The sequence below is a fragment of the Rhinoderma darwinii genome, unplaced genomic scaffold (genome assembly GCF_050947455.1).
Source record: "Rhinoderma darwinii isolate aRhiDar2 unplaced genomic scaffold, aRhiDar2.hap1 Scaffold_603, whole genome shotgun sequence".
NCBI lineage: Eukaryota > Metazoa > Chordata > Amphibia > Anura > Rhinodermatidae > Rhinoderma > Rhinoderma darwinii.
This window is the reverse complement of record NW_027464158.1, coordinates 33987-52372: the sequence shown is the minus strand read 5'-3', so window position 1 is coordinate 52372 and position 18386 is coordinate 33987. Positions and strand designations below refer to the sequence as shown.

The 18386-nt window shown below is 46.2% G+C and overlaps 1 protein-coding gene across 2 annotated transcripts; it reads left to right on the top strand.

Annotated features, from left to right (window-relative positions):
* The first annotated feature begins 817 nt into the window (after nt 1-817).
* On the top strand, nt 818-13725 carry LOC142725445 (terminal nucleotidyltransferase 5C-like). Of its 2 annotated transcripts, XM_075848989.1 has the most exons (3): nt 818-1008; nt 11194-11298; nt 12493-13725. In XM_075848989.1, exon 3 carries the CDS (start codon nt 12514-12516, stop codon nt 13687-13689), a length of 1176 nt encoding a protein of 391 aa, XP_075705104.1. In that variant the 5' UTR covers nt 818-1008; nt 11194-11298; nt 12493-12513; the 3' UTR covers nt 13690-13725. The 2 variants fall into 2 exon arrangements, with proteins under 2 accessions (XP_075705104.1, XP_075705103.1); XM_075848988.1 differs by lacking the exon at nt 11194-11298.
* Nucleotides 13726-18386: the final 4661 nt, after the last annotated feature.

The following is an 18386-nucleotide window of genomic DNA, read 5'->3' as shown; positions in this document are numbered from 1 at the left end:
AGTACTAGTGCATCTATAGAGGGCAGTACTATATAGGAGAGTACTAGTGCAGCTACAGAGGACAATACTATATAGGAGAGTACTAGTGCAGCTACAGAGGACAGTACTATATAGGAGAGTACTAGTGAAGCTACAGAGGACAATACTATATAGGAGAGTACTAATGCACCTTTAGAGAGCAGTACTATATAGGAGAGTACTAGTGCATCTATAGAGAGCAGTACTATATAGGGGAGTACTAGTGCAGCTATAGAGGACTGTACTATATAGGAGAGTACTAGTGCAGCTATAGAGGACTGTACTATATATGAGAGTACTAGTGCATCTATAGAGAGCAGTACTATATAGGAGTACTAGTGCATCTATAGAGGGCAGTACTATATAGGAGAGTACTAGTGCAGTTACAGAGGACAATAGTATATAGGAGTACTAGTGCAGCTACAGAGGGCAGTACTATAGAGGGTAGTACTATATAGGAGAGTACTAGTGCAGCTACAGAGGACAATACTATATAGGAGAGTACTAGTGCACCTATAAAGGGCAGTACTATATAAGAGAGTACTAGTGCAGCTACGGAGAACAATACTAGTGCAGGTACCGGAGACCCCGCACACTGGACACGTGACACCGGCAGCATTGTGTTAGTGGCAGAAGGTTTCATCTGATACGTCACCCACAGGGCGGGCTTTACATTATACGTCACTCACAGGGCGGGCTTTACCTGAGACGTCACTCACAGGGCGGGCTTTACCTGATACGCCACTCACAGTGCGGGCTTTATCTTATAAAGGGCGGGGTCACGGGCTGTGACGTCGCGTTGTCATGGAGACAGGATTACGCCGGGCAGACGATGAGGTAGATGAGGTGGAGGCTCCGTTATTTCAGCGCCAGCACCGCACGGACTCACATCACCCGGAGACCGACCCTGCCCATCCCGGGACCCCGGTGTCCCGCACATCTCTCCAGACAGGAGCTCGCTGCGGTGAGGTGTGCGGGGGCTGACAACAGGTGAGACCCTCCGGAGCTCACAACTAACTACTGCCCCAGAAGTAGTCCATCATCCTCATCATCCCCCAGAAGTAGTACATTATCCCCTAGAAGTAGTCCATCATCCCCAGAAGTAGTCCATCATCCTCATCATCATCCCCCAGAAGTAGTCCATCATCCTCATTATCCCCCAGAAGTAATCCATCATCCTCATCATCCCCCAGAAGTAGTCCATCATCCTCATCATCATCACCCAGAAGTAGTCCATCATCCTCATCATCCCCCAGTAGTAGTCCATCATCCTCATCGTCCCCCAGAAGTAGTCCATCATCCTCATCATCCCCCAGTAGTAGTCCATCATCCTCATCATCCCCCAGAAGTAGTCCATCATCCTCATTATCCCACAGAGGTAGTACATCATCCTCATCATCATCCCCCAGAAGTAGTCCATCATCATCCCCCAGAAGTAGTCCATCATCCTCATCATCCCCCAGTAGTAGTCCATCCTCATCATCATCCCCCAGAAGTAGTCCATCATCCTCCTCATCCCCCAGAAGTAGTCCATCATCCTCCTCATCCCCCAGAAGTAGTACATCATTCTCATCATCATCCCACAGAAGTAGTCCATCATCCTCATCATCCCCCAGTAGTAGTCCATCAGCCTCATCATCCCCCAGAAGTAGTCCATCATCCTCATCATCCCCCAGTAGTAGTCCATCATCCTCATCGTCCCCCAGAAGTAGTCCATCATCCTCATCATCCCCCAGTAGTAGTCCATCAGCCTCATCATCCCCCAGAAGTAGTCCATCATCCTCATCATCCCCCAGTAGTAGTCCATCATCCTCATCGTCCCCCAGAAGTAGTCCATCATCCTCATCATCCCCCAGTAGTAGTCCATCAGCCTCATCATCCCCCAGTAGTAGTCCATCATCCCCCAGAAGTAGTCCATCATCCCACAGAAGTAGTCCATCATCCTCATCATCCCCCAGTAGTAGTCCATCATCCTCATCATCCCACAGAAGTAGTCCATCATCCTCATCATCCCCCAGTAGTAGTCCATCATCATCCCCCAGAAGTAGTCCATCATCCTCATCATCCCCCAGTAGTAGTCCATCAGCCTCATCATCCCCCAGAAGTAGTCCATCATCCTCATCATCCCCCAGTAGTAGTCCATCATCCTCATCATCCCACAGAAGTAGTCCATCATCCTCATCATCCCCCAGTAGTAGTCCATCATCATCCCCCAGAAGTAGTCCATCATCCTCATCATCCCCCAGTAGTAGTCCATCATCATCCCCCAGAAGTAGTCCATCATCCTCATCATCCCCCAGTAGTAGTCCATCATCATCCCCCAGAAGTAGTCCATCATCCTCATCATCCCACAGAAGTAGTCCATCATCCTCATCATCCCCCAGTAGTAGTCCATCATCCTCATCATCCCCCAGAAGTAGTCCATCATCCTCATCATCCCCCAGTAGTAGTCCATCATCATCCCCCAGAAGTAGTACATCATCATCATCATCCCCCAGAAGTAGTCCATCATCCTCATCATCATCCCCCAGAAGTAGTATATACTATATATCTACACTGCATCCATTATACCTCATATCTCACATACACACTATATGTACACACGGCCATACACTATATATCTATACACACTATATGTACACACGGCCATACACTATATATCTATATACACTATATGTACACACGGCCATACACTATATATCTATACACACTATATGTACACACGGCCATACACTATATATCTATACACACTATATGTACACACGGCCATACACTATATATCTATACACACTATATGTACACACGGCCATACACTATATATCTATATACACTATATGTACACACAGCCATACACTATATATCTATACACTATATGTACACACAGCCATACACTATATATCTATATACACTATATGTACACACGTCCATACACTATATATCTATACACACTATATGTACACACGGCCATACACTATATATCTATATACACTATATGTACACACAGCCATACACTATATATCTATACACACTATATGTACACACGGCCATACACTATATATCTATACACACTATATGTACACACATCCATACACTATATATCTATACACACTATATGTACACACAGCCATACACTATATATCTATACACACTATATGTACACACGGCCATACACTATATATCTATATACACTATATGTACACACATCCATACACTATATATCTATATACACTATATGTACACACATCCATACACTATATATCTATATACACTATATGCACACACGGCCATACACTATATATCTATACACACTATATGCACACACGGCCATACACTATATATCTATACACACTATATGTGCACACGGCCATACACTATATATCTCTATACACACTATATGTACACACGGCCATACACTATATATCGATATACACTATATGTACACACGGCCATACACTATATATCTATATACACTATATGTACACACGGCCATACACTATATATCTATATACACTATATGTACACACGGCCATACACTATATATCTTTACACACTGTATGTACACACGGCCATACACTATATATCTATACACACTATATGTACACACGTCCATACACTATATATCTATACACACTATATGTACACACATCCATACACTATATATCTATACACACTATATGTACACACATCCATACACTATATATCTATACACACTATATGTACACACGGCCATACACTATATATCTATACACACTATATGTACACACGGCCATACACTATATATCTATATACACTATATGTACACACGGCCATACACTATATATCTATATACACTATATGTACACACGGCCATACACTATATATCTATATACACTATATGTACACACGGCCATACACTATATATCTATACACACTATATGTACACACAGCCATACACTATATATCTATATACACTATATGTACACACATCCATACACTATATATCTATATACACTATATATCTATATACACTATATGTACACACGGCCATACACTATATATCTATACACACTATATGTACACACATCCATACACTATATATCTATACACACTATATGTACACACAGCCATACACTATATATCTATATACACTATATGTACACACGGCCACACACTATATATCTATATACACTATATGTACACACGGCCATACACTATATATCTATACACACTATATGTACACACGGCCATACACTATATATCGATATACACTATATGTACACACGGCCATACACTATATATCTATACACACGGCCATACACTATATATCTATACACACTATATGTACACACATCCATACACTATATATCTATACACACTATATGTACACACAGCCATACACTATATATCTATACACACTATATGTACACACATCCATACACTATATATCTATACACACTATATGTACACACATCCATACACTATATATCTATACACACTATATGTACACACGGCCATACACTATATATCTATACACACTATATGTACACACGGCCATACACTATATATCTATACACACTATATGTACACACACGGCCATACACTATATATCTATATACACTATATGTACACACAGCCATACACTATATATCTATACACACTATATGTACACACGGCCATACACTATATATCTATACACACTATATGTACACATGGCCATACACTATATATCTATACACACTATATGTACACACGGCCATACACTATATATCTATATACACTATATGTACACACGGCCATACACAAGTGACCCCATTTTGGAAACTACACCCCTCAAGGAATTTTTCAAGAGGTATAGTTAGCATTTTTAGCCCACAGGTTTTTTGCTAAATTTATTGGAACTGGTCTGTGAAAATGAAAATCTACTTTTTTTCTGAAAAAACATACGATGTTTTAGATTTTACAAGGAATAAAAGAGAAAATGCACCCCAACATTTGTAAAGCAATGTCTCCCGATTACGGCAATACCCCATATGTGGTAATAAACTGCTGTTTGGACCCACGGCAGGGCTCTGAAGGGAAGAAGCGCCATTTGGATTTTGGAGCGCAGATTTTGCTGCATTGGTTTTTGGTGCCATGCCGCGTTTGCAAAGCCCTGGAGGGACCATAACAGTGGAAACTCCCCAAAAGTGACCCCATTTTGGAAACTACACCCCTCAAGGAATTTTTCTAGGGGTATAGTGTGCATTTTGACCCTACACGGTTTTTGCTGAATTTATGGGATTTATGCCGTGAAATAGAAAATCTAAATTTTTTCCAAGTAAAATGTAGTTTTAGCTCAGATTTTTTCATTTTTATAACAGATAAAGGAGAAAAAACACCCCAATGTTTGTAAAGCAAACTCTTCTGAGCACAGCAATACCCCATATGTGGTAATAAACTGCTGTTTGGACACACGGCGGGGCTTAGAAAGGACGGAGCGCCATTTGACTTTTGGAGCTCAAGTTTTGCTGGAATGGTTTGCGGCCCCATGTGACATTTGCAAAGCCACTGAGCCAAAATAGTGCAAACCCGGCAAAAGTGACCCCATTTGGGAAACTATACCCCTCGTGGAATTTATCTAGCGGTATAGTGAGCATTTTGACCCCACTGTTTTTTTGCTGAATTATTGGGATTATGCAGTGAAAATGAAAATCTACATTCTTTCCACTAAAATGTTGAATTGTTTTCATTTTCACAAGGAATGAAGGAGAAAAAACGCCCCAACAATTGTAAAGCGATTTCTCCCGAGTACGGCAATACCCCATATGTGGTTATAAACTGCTGCTTGGATACACTGCAGGGCTCAGAATGGCAGGAGTGCTACTTGGCATGTAGATTTTGGTTGATTGTTTTTTGGGCGCCATGTCGCATTTGCAGAGCCCCTGAGGTACCCGTACAGTAGAAACCCCTGAGAAGTGACTCCATTTTGGAAACTTTACCCCTCAGGGTAATCATCTAGGGGTGTACTGAGCATTTTGATCCCACAGGTGTTTCATAGATTGTATTAGAATAGGGCAGTGAAAATGAAAAAAAAATATTTTTCCCAAAAATATGTAGTTTTGCACCCAATTTTTTCCCCCAGAAGGGGTAATAGGTGAAAAAACAACACATAATTTGTTACCCAATTTCTCCCGAGTACGGCAATACCCCATGTGTGGCCCTAAACTGCTGTTTGGGCACATGGCAGAGCTCAAAATGGAAGGAGTGCCATGTGGCTTTTAGAGCACAGATTTTGCTGGACTGGTGTAGGGGCGCCATGTCGCATTTGCAGAGCTCCCTTAAGTACCAGAGTAGAGTGTAAAACCCTGAGAAGTGACCCCATTTTGTAAACTACACCCCTCAAGGCATTTATCATTTGCCTGGACATATGACAGGGCTTAGGAGTGAAAGGCGCATGTGAGGCCCATTTTGGTGATTTTCGCAGCATTAGAGCACAATGGCAGGGCTCTGGGGTCAAATAGTAAAACAAACCCCCAAGTAGTGACCCCCATTTTGGAAACTGCACCCCTCAAGGCATTTTGACCACACAGGTTGTTTTTTTTCTATTAGAAATGAATGCTCAGTGGATGGTGCAAAGTGAAAATTGCAAATTTCCACAGGTATGTGCCATTTTAGTGCACAATATTTTGTGCCCAGTTCGTGCCACTGAAGACAAATACCGCAAACTGTTAAGCGGGTTCTCCCGGGTATGGCGATGCCATATATGTGGACGTGCACTGCTGCTTGGGCATGCTGCAGGGCTCAGAAGGGAGGGAGCGCAATTAGGCTTTTGGGGCGTGGATTTTGCTCGCTAGTTGTTTTGTTTGGGGTTTTGCTGGTATTTCAGTTATGATGTGGGGGGGGGGGCACATGTAATCTGTGCGGAGAACATCAGGGGTGTAATAAGAGGGTATAATAATGGGGTAAATAAATAATAATCCGCAGATATGTGGCCGGCGTCGCACTGATAAATGGCGCCCGATCTTATCCACTTTTGGACACTTTGCACATTTTGCATCGCCATATTCTGAGAGCCAAAACGTCTTTCTTTTTTCTCCCCCGGAGCCGTGCGAGGGCTTATTTGTTGCGGGACAATCTGTAGATCTCATTGGCACCATTTTGGGGTACATGCCATTTTTTGATCACTTTGTATTTCATTTTTTTTGCAAGCCGGGTGACCAAAAACCTGCAATTCTGATGTGTTTTATTATTTATTTTTTTACGGCGTTCGCCATGCGCTAGGAATGACGATGTTCCGTTATTCTGCGGGTCGGTGCGATTACGGCGATACCAGATGTTTATCGTTTTTCTTATTCTTTGCAGCGTCTGACGATAAAATCACTTTTGTTTCAAATAATGTATTTTTGGTGTCACCGGATTCTGAGAGCCAGAACTTTTTTATTTTTCCGTCAAAAAAGCTGCGGGAGGGCTTGTTTTTTGCGGGACGGGCTGCGTTTTTTAATGGTATAATTTTGGGGTACATGCAACTTTTAGATCCCTTTTTTTATTCTGTTTTGCGAGGGGTAGCGACTAACAAACAGCCATTCTGGAATAGTTTTTTATTAAACATGTTTACGGTGTTCACCGTGCGGGTAACATAGCGTGATATTTTTATAGTTTGGGTCGTTACGGACGCGGTGACACCACATATGTGTACTTTTTTTATGTTTTTTGGTTTTTCCTATAATAAAAGGCTGTTATAGTGTTTTTTTTAACATGAAACTTATTTTTTTTTTACTTTTTTACAACATTTTTATTAACTTGTTTTACCTTTTTTTTGTGTCCCACTAGGGAACTTGAAGGCATGAAGCCCTGATCGCTATTCTAATACACTGCACTACCTACAAAGTGCAGTGTATTAGAGCTGTCAGCTATTCACTGACAGCAAGCCTATTAGGCTTCGCCTCCCGGCGGGGCCTAATATGCTTCCGTGCTAGGAAGCGATTGTTAGGCTATGGTTGCCAGAGCAACCATCGGAACACCCGCGGGTGCCGATGGTTGTCATTAGCAACCATAGGGTACGATCTAAGGGGTTAATCGGCCGGATCGGAGCCTTGCTCCGGTCCTGGCCGTTAGGGCACGATGTCAGCTGTGACAAACAGCTGACACCCGCGCCCGTGGCAACCATCGTGGTTGCCGACAGGCTACAAGACACTTCGATGCATCGATCACGTTGATCGATGCATCGAAGGGGTTAATCGGCCGGATCGGACCCTAACTCCGTTGCAGAGAGGCGTCGGACAGCTGATTCCCGGCGGTGATAGCGCTGGCTCAGCTTCTGAGCCAGCGGCATCACATACACACGTCGTGGAGCTGTGCTTTGACTGACCAATCACAGCGATCGCCGGCAGGAGACCGCTGTGAATGGTCCCCTGCCGTCTTACTGTGCTGGTCAACTGTCATAAACAGTTGACGGCACAGTCCTGTCACCTTGTCCTTTGACAGGGTGACAGTTTTTAGCCAGGACGCGCCGGTACGTCCCTGTGCTAAGTTTTAAAGCACTTCAATGCAGGACGTACCGGTGCGTCCTGGTGCGCTAAGGGGTTAAGGGTTCTGTCTTTTTGACGGAATGAATAGCGCAGTCGCCTACGGCATTGCTTCTGTCAAAACGCGGAACAGCGGTGACAAACGAACACCATTTGCACGGGATCCGTCACCATTGAAGTCGCTGGTGATGCAGACATACTAAGGCTTCCTTGTTTCAGTCAGGGCTCCGTTCATGGGTTCCCCTGGGGAAAGCTGCGACGGAGCCCCGACACAGATGTGAACGAAGTCTTAGGGCTTGTCCACACACAATGGAATTTCTGCAGAACATTTAGTGTGGATGAGATTTGTTAACGTCGTCCTCTGCTCTGCTACTGTAATCTGCATATTCCGTCCGAAAAAACAGCAACAATTCCGCAGCGTGATGACGAGCCCTTGTAGTGACATGTCAGTGGTTTTGATCGGTCGGGGTCCAAGCACGGAGACCCTCACCGATTGCTAAAACGAAAAAAAGCCGATCAGAAACCAAGCGGCTCCGCACTCACCCGAGCGCTTCTGCCGCTTAGTTTTAGCGATCGGTGGGGGTTTAAGTGCTCGGACCCGACCGATCAAAACCACTGACATGTCAGAAGTTAGTTAAAAGTTTAGTTACCCCTTAATACTTACCCCCGGGCGTTGTCATAGCGACACGTCCCTCTGTTCTCTGTGCTTCCCGGCCTCCTGTGATGAAGTTTTATCCCATGTGACTGCTGCAGCCAATCACAGAAGGCCGGGCTGCACAGAGAACAGAGGGACGTGTCACTATGACAACACCCGGGGGTAAGTATTAAGGGGTAACTAAACTTTCCATTTCCATAGATCATCGCAGTGACCATCGCAGTGACCATCGCAGTCATCCATCATAGTCATCCATCGCAGTGACCATCGCAGTCATCCATCGTAGTGACCATCGCCGTGACCATCGCAGTCATCCATCGCCGTGACCATCGCAGTGACCATCGCAGTCATCCATCATAGTCATCCATCATAGTCATCCATCGTAGTGACCATCGTAGTCATCCATCGCAGTGACCATCGCAGTCATCCATCATAGTGACCATCGCAGTGACCATCGCAGTCATCCATCATAGTCATCCATCGCAGTGACCATCGCAGTGACCATCGCAGTCATCCATTGCAGTCATCCATCGCAGTCATCCATCGCAGTGACCATCGCAGTGACCATCGCAGTCATCCATCATAGTCATCCATCGCAGTGACCATCGCAGTGACCATCGCAGTGACCATCGCAGTCATCCATCATAGTCATCCATTGTAGTGACCATCGCAGTGACCATCGCAGTCATCCATCATAGTTATCCATCGTAGTGACCATCGCAGTCATCCATTGTAGTGACCATCGCAGTCATCCATTGTAGTGACCATCGCAGTCATCCATCATAGTCATCCATCATAGTCCTCCATCGTAGTGACCATCGCAGTCATCCATCATAGTCATCCATCGTAGTGACCATCGCAGTCATCCATCATAGTCATCCATCGTAGTGACCATCGCAGTCATCCATCATAGTCATCCATCGCAGTGACCATCGCAGTGATTATTGTAGTGACCATCGCAGTGACCATTGCAGTCATCCATCGCAGTGGCCATCGCAGTGACCATCATAGTGACCATCGCAGTCATCCATTATAGTCATCCATCGCAGTGACCATCGCAGTGACCATCGTAGTGACCATTGCAGTGACCATCGCAGTCATCCATCATAGTCATCCAGTGCAGTGACCATCGCAGTGACCATCGTAGTGACCATTGCAGTGACCATCGCAGTGACCATCGCAGTGACCATCGCAGTGACCATCGCAGTCATCCATCGTAGTGACCATCGCAGTGACCATCGTAGTCATCCATCGCAGTGACCATCGCAGTGACCATCGCAGTGACCATCGCAGTCATCCATCATAGTCATCCATCATAGTCATCCATCGTAGTGACCATCGCAGTCATCCATCGTAGTGACCATCGCAGTGATTATTGTAGTGACCATCGCAGTGACCATCGTAGTGACCATCGCAGTCATCCATGGCAGTGACCATGGCAGTGGCCATCGCAGTGACCATCACAGTGACCATCGCAGTGACCATCATAGTGACCATCGTTCGTATCATATGTGAGGTAAAAACATTGCCTGAAGAAATCGCTCTCCTGTCCTGATAGTTTGTTACAATGTATCAGTGAAGACGCATCGAGGGGTTTGTCTTTACTAAAACTCTCACCCCTCGATGCGTCAGGATTGCCGCTGATCTTGTCTGATGATCGGCAGTGTCCGGGTTGTGGTGCAGCAGAGTGACCGCAGTAACGCAGCTCAGCTGTTTCCATTCCCCCCCTGCTCGGCGTCTTATTCTGACTTCTCTGGTCTTCCCCGCAGGTGTCGGCTGTTTCAGTTTCCGCCGGTGCTCGGCGTCTTATTCTGACCTCTCTCGTCTTCCCCGCAGGTGTCGGCTGTTTCAGTTTCCCCCGGTGCTCGGCGTCTTATTCTGACCTCTCTCGTCTTCCCCGCAGGTGTCGGCTGTTTCCGTTTCCCCCGGTGCTCGGCGTCTTATTCTGACTTCTCTGGTCTTCCCCGCAGGTGTCGGCTGTTTCCGTTTCCCCCGGTGCTCGGCGTCTTATTCTGACTTCTCTGGTCTTCCCCACAGGTGTCGGCTGTTTGTCTGTGACACGAGGAGAACCTCTCTGAGCATCACATGAGTCACCTGACCAATCTCCCCGCCATACGGCAGCGAGCAGCAGAGACGTCTCCGGTGAGTGTCGCGTCTTCATCTCGCAGGGTGGCAGCGGCTCCTTCGGGGGTGCAGAGCTTTATATGGGATTTATTATATGTACACACAACATAAAGCCTTTAATCTGGCATCTTGTAGTCCGGAATGCCTAATAATTTGGTCTACAAATAGTCCCGTGCCCCGGTCATTGATATGTGTGATCTGAGTGATCGTACACGATGGGGCAGCTTTATGATGCAGCGCCCGCTGATTGAGGGGGTATCACCGTCCTATAAATGCCGTCAGTGCAGGACGAGGATGATGATGCCCGGCTCAGCTGCTCCAGATACAGACTCTGTAGGGAGTTCAGCAGCATTGCCCCCCGGGCCCGGGCACCGGCCGCACTCGTATACTTATCATTAACCTGTAATTATCCTCAGACACCGGGGAGGTGACGCTCGCATCTCTAAGGGATGACGTTTTATCCGCTCCCGTCAGTGCGTTCATGACTTACATTAAGCCTAGAAGAGCAGACTGTCATGAGTGCGGGTGCAGGACCTTCATGAGTGCGGGTGCAGGGCTGTCACGAGTGCGGGTGCAGGGCTGTCACGAGTGCGGGTGCAGGGCTGTCACGAGTGCGGGTGCAGGGCTGTCAGGAGTGCAGGGCTGTCACGAGTGCGGGTGCAGGACCGTCACGAGTGCGGGTGCAGGACCGTCACGAGTGCGGGTGCAGGACCGTCGCGGGTGCAGGACTGTCACGAGTGCGGGTGCAGGACTGTCACGAGTGCGGGTGCAGGACCTTCATGGGTTTCATCCCGACAGATAGAAAATCCTGTTGACACATTGTGACCAAAACTGGCGCCGTTGTTTCGGGCAGGCCGCAGCGTGGCGGCTTCTGTGGGGATTTACTTTGTCACCGTTTTGATTTCATACAGAACTGCAGGTCGCCTTTTACATGCAGATGGGAATTTCATATTTTTAAAAAATACATAAGATCCCCAAGAAATAGTCGGTGAGTTGTTTTCGCCTGGTCACATAGAGTTGTGATAATCGCCGTTCAGACTTGGGGAAAGCTGGGTCACAACCCCCCGTCCTCGGCGTTATCCCAGTAGAGGTAAGAACGTGCGGATATTCCGGGGTGAATGTTGATGAGTTCCTCTATATGTTGGGCGGGTTGCACCGTCTCGCCCGTGCTCCTCTACACTAACGCCCCTGTAACGCTCTTCTATCACACAGTTGTATCAGTGACCGGCCGCCATGACTGAAGAGTCAGACTGCAGATTCAGCCGTCTGAGCCAGGACCAAATCACCATCCTCAATCAGGTCCTCACAGAGATCGTCCCCATCCACGGCAGAGGGAACTTCCCAACCATGGAGGTGAAACCAAAAGACATCATCCACTTGGTGAAAGAGCGGCTGGTAGAGAAGACGATCGCGATACGAGACATTCGCCTGAACGGCTCCACGGCCAGTCACATCCTCATGCAGCAGAACGGGACCAGCTGCAAGGACTTGGACATCATCTTTGGGGTGGAGCTCCCGGACGAGCAGGCCTTCCAGACGGTCAAGGACATCGTCCTGGATTCTCTCTTAGACTTTCTTCCCAAATGCGTCAACAAGGAGAAGATCACGGCTCTGACCATGAACGAGGCGTACGTCCAGAAGATGGTGAAGGTCTCCACGGACCACGATCGCTGGAGCTTAATCTCCTTGTCCAACAACAGCGGGAAGAACATGGAGCTGAAGTTCGTCAACTCTCTACGGAGACAGTTTGAGTTCAGTGTAGACTCGTTCCAGATCATCCTGAACTCCATCCTGGATGTCTACACCGATGAGGAGCGTGCGCTCCATCCAGACACCTACCCCGCCGTGGTGGCCGAGAGCGTGTACGGAGATTTCCACGAAGCAATGGAGCATCTTAGGTGCAAACTTATCGCCACAAGGAAACCCGAAGAGATTCGAGGGGGTGGACTACTAAAATACAGCAACCTCCTGGTGCGCGATTACAAACCGACCAGCGAGACGGAGCTCAAGTTCCTGGAGCGCTACATGTGTTCCAGGTTCTTCATCGACTTTCCTGACGTGAGCGAACAGCAGAGGAAAATCGAGTCCTACCTGCGCAACCATTTTATTGGAGAAGAGAAGAGCAAGTACGACTACCTGATGACGCTGCGCTCCGTGGTCAATGACAGCACGGTGTGTCTGATGGGTCACGAGCGCCGCCAGACTCTTAATATGATCACCATTTTAGCTTTGAAAGTCCTCGGGGAACAGAACATCATCCCGAACACCGCGAACGTGACGTGTTATTACCAGCCGGCCCCCTACATGAGCGACAGGAACTTCAACAACTATTACATTCCCCAAGGACAGCCCGCCATCTTCTACCAGCCCTACCAGCTCCACATACACCTGCAGAGCGGGCTGGTGTAGGGGCGGAGCTTACAAATAAAGATTTCCCTGCGTGCACCCTGGGAAATCACTGCGTGTTCTGTATCACCTTATGTAAAGACTGGAATTATATGAACAGCATTATACAGGTTACATATACAGAATTATTCTACAGAAACGGGTGTAACTGAATACTACTTATCCCATACCGATCCAGAGTTACATCCTGTATTATACTCCAGAGCTGCACTCACTATTCTGCTGGTAATTATTGGAAATAGTCAGCAAGCTTGTGGACACCCCATCCTCCATCTTAGCTGAGTTCCTATAATGTAAGAGGGGGCAGAATAGTGAATGCAGCTCTGGAGTATAATACAGGATATAACTCAGGATCAGTACAGGATAAGTAATGTAATGTATGTACACAGTGACTCCACCAGCAGAATAGTGAGTGCAGCTCTGGAGTATAATACAGGATATAACTCAGGATCAGTACAGGATAAGTAATGTAATGTATGTACACAGTGACTCCACCAGCAGAATAGTGAGTGCAGCTCTGGAGTATAATACAGGATGTAACTCAGGATCAGTACAGGATAAGTAATGTAATGTATGTACACAGTGACTCCACCAGCAGAATAGTGAGTGCAGCTCTGGAGTATAATACAGGATGTAACTCAGGATCAGTACATGATAAGTAATGTAATGTATGTACACAGTGACTCCACCAGCAGAATAGTGAATGCAGCTCTGGAGTATAATACAGGATATAACTCAGGATCAGTACAGGATAAGTAATGTATGTACACAGTGACTCCACCAGCAGAATAGTGAGTGCAGCTCTGGAGTACAATTCCTTGCTGTTTATGGAGATTCATTCTATGGCTATGTTCACACGGGGTCTTTTGCCGAGTTTTTTGACGCGGAAACCGCGTCGCAAAACTCGGCAGAAACGGCCCGAGAACGCCTCCCATTGATTTCAATGGGAGGCGTCGGCGTCTTTTTCCCGCGAGCAGTAAAACTGCCTCGCGGGAAAAAGAAGCGACATGCCCTATCTTCGGGCGCTTCCGCCTCCGACCTCCCATTGACTTCAATGGGAGGCAGGAGAAAGCGTGTTTTCTGCCCGCGGCGCTCAATGGCCGCGGGCGAAAAACGGCGCGATCATTGCTATTCACACGGAGTATTTTGGGGGAGGAATATCTGCCTCAAAATTCCGTTTGGAGCTTTGAGGCAGATATTCCTCCCCCAAAATACTCCGTGTGAACATAGCCTATATGTGACCTGTAAAATGTTGATGAGAAATGAGTCTATTTTTTAGTGTGACGGCCCCGTGCCTGGCGATGATGATGGAGGAAGCTGCGGGGGATATTTCTGATGTTCGATGCTGTGACAATACAAACAATTGAAAGCTGCTTTTACTGCTATCACGGCGGTGCCAGGAGAAGCTTCTCTTGCGAGGGACGTTGTGTCATAACGGTTTTTTATGTGATATTTGCTGTTTGTGGGACTTGTATTTTATGTTGGGATCTGTGTGTTTTCTGTAGCGGGGGAGGGGGCTGCGCTGCCATCACTAGTGTCTGGGTGTCAGTGATATAGCGGCCGGCCTGCAGGGAGTTTCTCGTCGTTATCTGACAGTTTGTTCTTCTTCAGGGCTGATTACCACAACCGGTTTTTTTATTTCCGTATTATCTCCGTCTACAACGAGCGCAATACTGTCTGCACGCCGACCATTCAATGTTTATTGGTTTACTTTACATGAACTTTTTTTTTTTATACAGACACGCAGATATATCACAGATTATCAGCAGATACAGACCCCATATCACAGATTATCAGCAGATACAGACCCCATATCACAGATTATCAGCAGATACAGACCCCATATTACAGATTATCAGCAGATATAGACCCCATATCACAGATTATCAGCAGATACAGACCCCATATCACAGATTATCAGCAGATACAGACCCCATATTACAGATTATCAGCAGATACAGACCCCATATCACAGATTATCAGCAGATACAGACCCCATATTACAGATTATCAGCGGATACAGACCCCATATTACAGATTATCAGCGGATAGAGACCCCATATTACAGATTATCAGCGGATACAGACCCCATATCACAGATTATCAGCGGATACAGACCCCATATCACAGATTATCAGCGGATACAGACCCCATATCACAGATTATCAGCGGATACAGACCCCATATTACAGATTATCAGCGGATACAGACCCCATATTACAGATTATCAGCAGATACAGACCCCATATTAAAGATTATCAGCAGATACAGACCCCATATCAGATTATCAGCAGATACAGACCCCATATCACAGATTATCAGCAGATACAGACCCCATATCACAGATTATCAGCGGATACAGACCCCATATTACAGATTATCAGCGGATACAGACCCCATATTACAGATTATCAGCAGATACAGACCCCATATCACAGATTATCAGCAGATACAGACCCCATATCACAGATTATCAGCAGATACAGACCCCATATCACAGATTATCAGCGGATACAGACCCCATATCACAGATTATCAGCAGATACAGACCCCATATTACAGATTATCAGCGGATACAGACCCCATATCACAGATTATCAGCAGATACAGACCCCATATCACAGATTATCAGCAGATACAGACCCCATATCACAGATTATCAGCAGATACAGACCCCATATCACAGATTATCAGCGGATACAGACCCCATATCACAGATTATCAGCAGATACAGACCCCATATTACAGATTATCAGCGGATACAGACCCCATATCACAGATTATCAGCAGATACAGACCCCATATCACAGATTATCAGCAGATACAGACCCCATATTACAGATTATCAGCAGATACAGACCCCATATCACAGATTATCAGCAGATACAGACCCCATATCACAGATTATCAGCAGATCCAGTCCTTGATTCCTATGTATTATCTGTAGGTCCATCATTTGCTGGCACCAGTGAATGGACCCGATTTTCTTTTAGTTTATTTTTACCAGAGGTTTGTGACGGTTTCCCTGACGTGCCTGTGAGTCCCGTATCCCATACCTGCAGTTCATTATACGGTCACTCCACCTGTATTTAATATTGATCTGTTAGCGCCGCCGCTGGGTCCCCCGAGTTACCTGACCCCCCCCCCCCTTCCCGCTGTTCGGCCGCACGTCCTCCAGGTTTTCTCTGCTGGAACAATGTGAACATTTTTACTATTTCTATTTGATGTGTTTGAAGAAACGAGTGGCTCATCTCTGACCAGGACTCTGACACTGTCTATGTCTCTGACTCTCTTTGACTCTGTCTCTTTGACTCTGTCTCTCTGACTGTCTCTTTGACTCTGACTGTCTCTTTGACTCTGTCTCTCTGACTCTGTCTCTCTGACTCTGTCTCTCTGACACTGTCTATGTCTCTGACTCTGTCTCTCTGACTCTGTCTGTGTCTCTCTGACACTGTCTCTCTGACTCTGTCTGTGTCTCTCTGACACTGTCTCTCTGACTCTGTCTCTCTGACACTGACTCTGTCTCTGAGGCCATCCTGTACCTAGTTCCACATGAAGCTATTTTTCTATGGACGATGAATATTCTGACATGATCTGATGTAGATTTTACTTTTAAATGTTGGTGTTCAGGAAAATTCACATTTCTGCAACATTTCACCCTCTGAATTTACATAACAAATGGAATAACTTTGCTTTACTGTATTTGTGTTATTTCATGTGTTATACTCCAGTTACATCCAGATCTGCTTTCAAAATGTTGCTTGGAAACAATCTGCATTAACTGCAATTTGCTGCCATGTGAACTCCTAACTATGTAACTGTGAATTAGTGAATTAATCTCCCACGATGCAATGATCTTCTAACGTGTAACCAGCAGGATTGTGACTGCAGCTCCGGAGGTGACTGGAGTATGACTTGGTCAGTAAAGGATTTACGGTTACTTGGGAGATTTTTACTGTGAAATAATCTCTGAGGATCACGTATTTTCTGTCCTTCCCTTGTGGACGGCCACTTTCTTGTGTTTTTTGGGGGACATGAGCTGTAAAATAAGATGAGAGGGCAGAATATTACTGGCCATAGACATGAAGGGGGTGTTGTAGATGTTGGGGTCGGTAACTGTACCCCAAGTGAGGGACACCCCTGAGTGCTGGAATAATTCACTGACGAGAGTTCACACTATGAATGCAGAATAGAAATCAGCGAGACGCGTTTACGGATGAGCGGCAGCAGATCCAGCGCAAGGCCCGGATTACGTCACGCTGGCTCCAGCCTGGAGAAGTGGCCGCTTTTCTTTATCAATGAAGGTCTATGGGAGCGGGAAAGTCAGAGACAGAACATCGCAACGAGAGGGACAAATGTAACGCAACTGGGCCCCGGCTGATTAGGACATCAAACAAAATAGATCTCAGCTGATCTCACTGTATGACCGGAAGTGATCAGTGAGATCAGATAGAAAAGGAAATAACATGCAATAGATGGGATCCAGCAGATGAGGGAGTGGTGGGATCCAGCAGATGAAGGAGTGGTGGGATCCAGCAGATGGAGTGGTGGGATCTAGCAGATGGAGTGGTGGGATCCAGCAGATGAAGGAGTGGTGAGATCCAGCAGATGAAGGAGTGGTGAGATCCAGCAGATGAAGGAGTGGTGGGATCCAGCAGATGGAGGCGTGGTGAGATCCAGCAGATGGAGGCGTGGTGAGA

Excerpts from the sequence above, each read along its gene's own strand:
- LOC142725445 (XM_075848988.1), top strand. The coding sequence starts at position 12,514 with ATGACTGAAGAGTCAGACTGCAGATTCAGCCGTCTGAGCCAGGACCAA.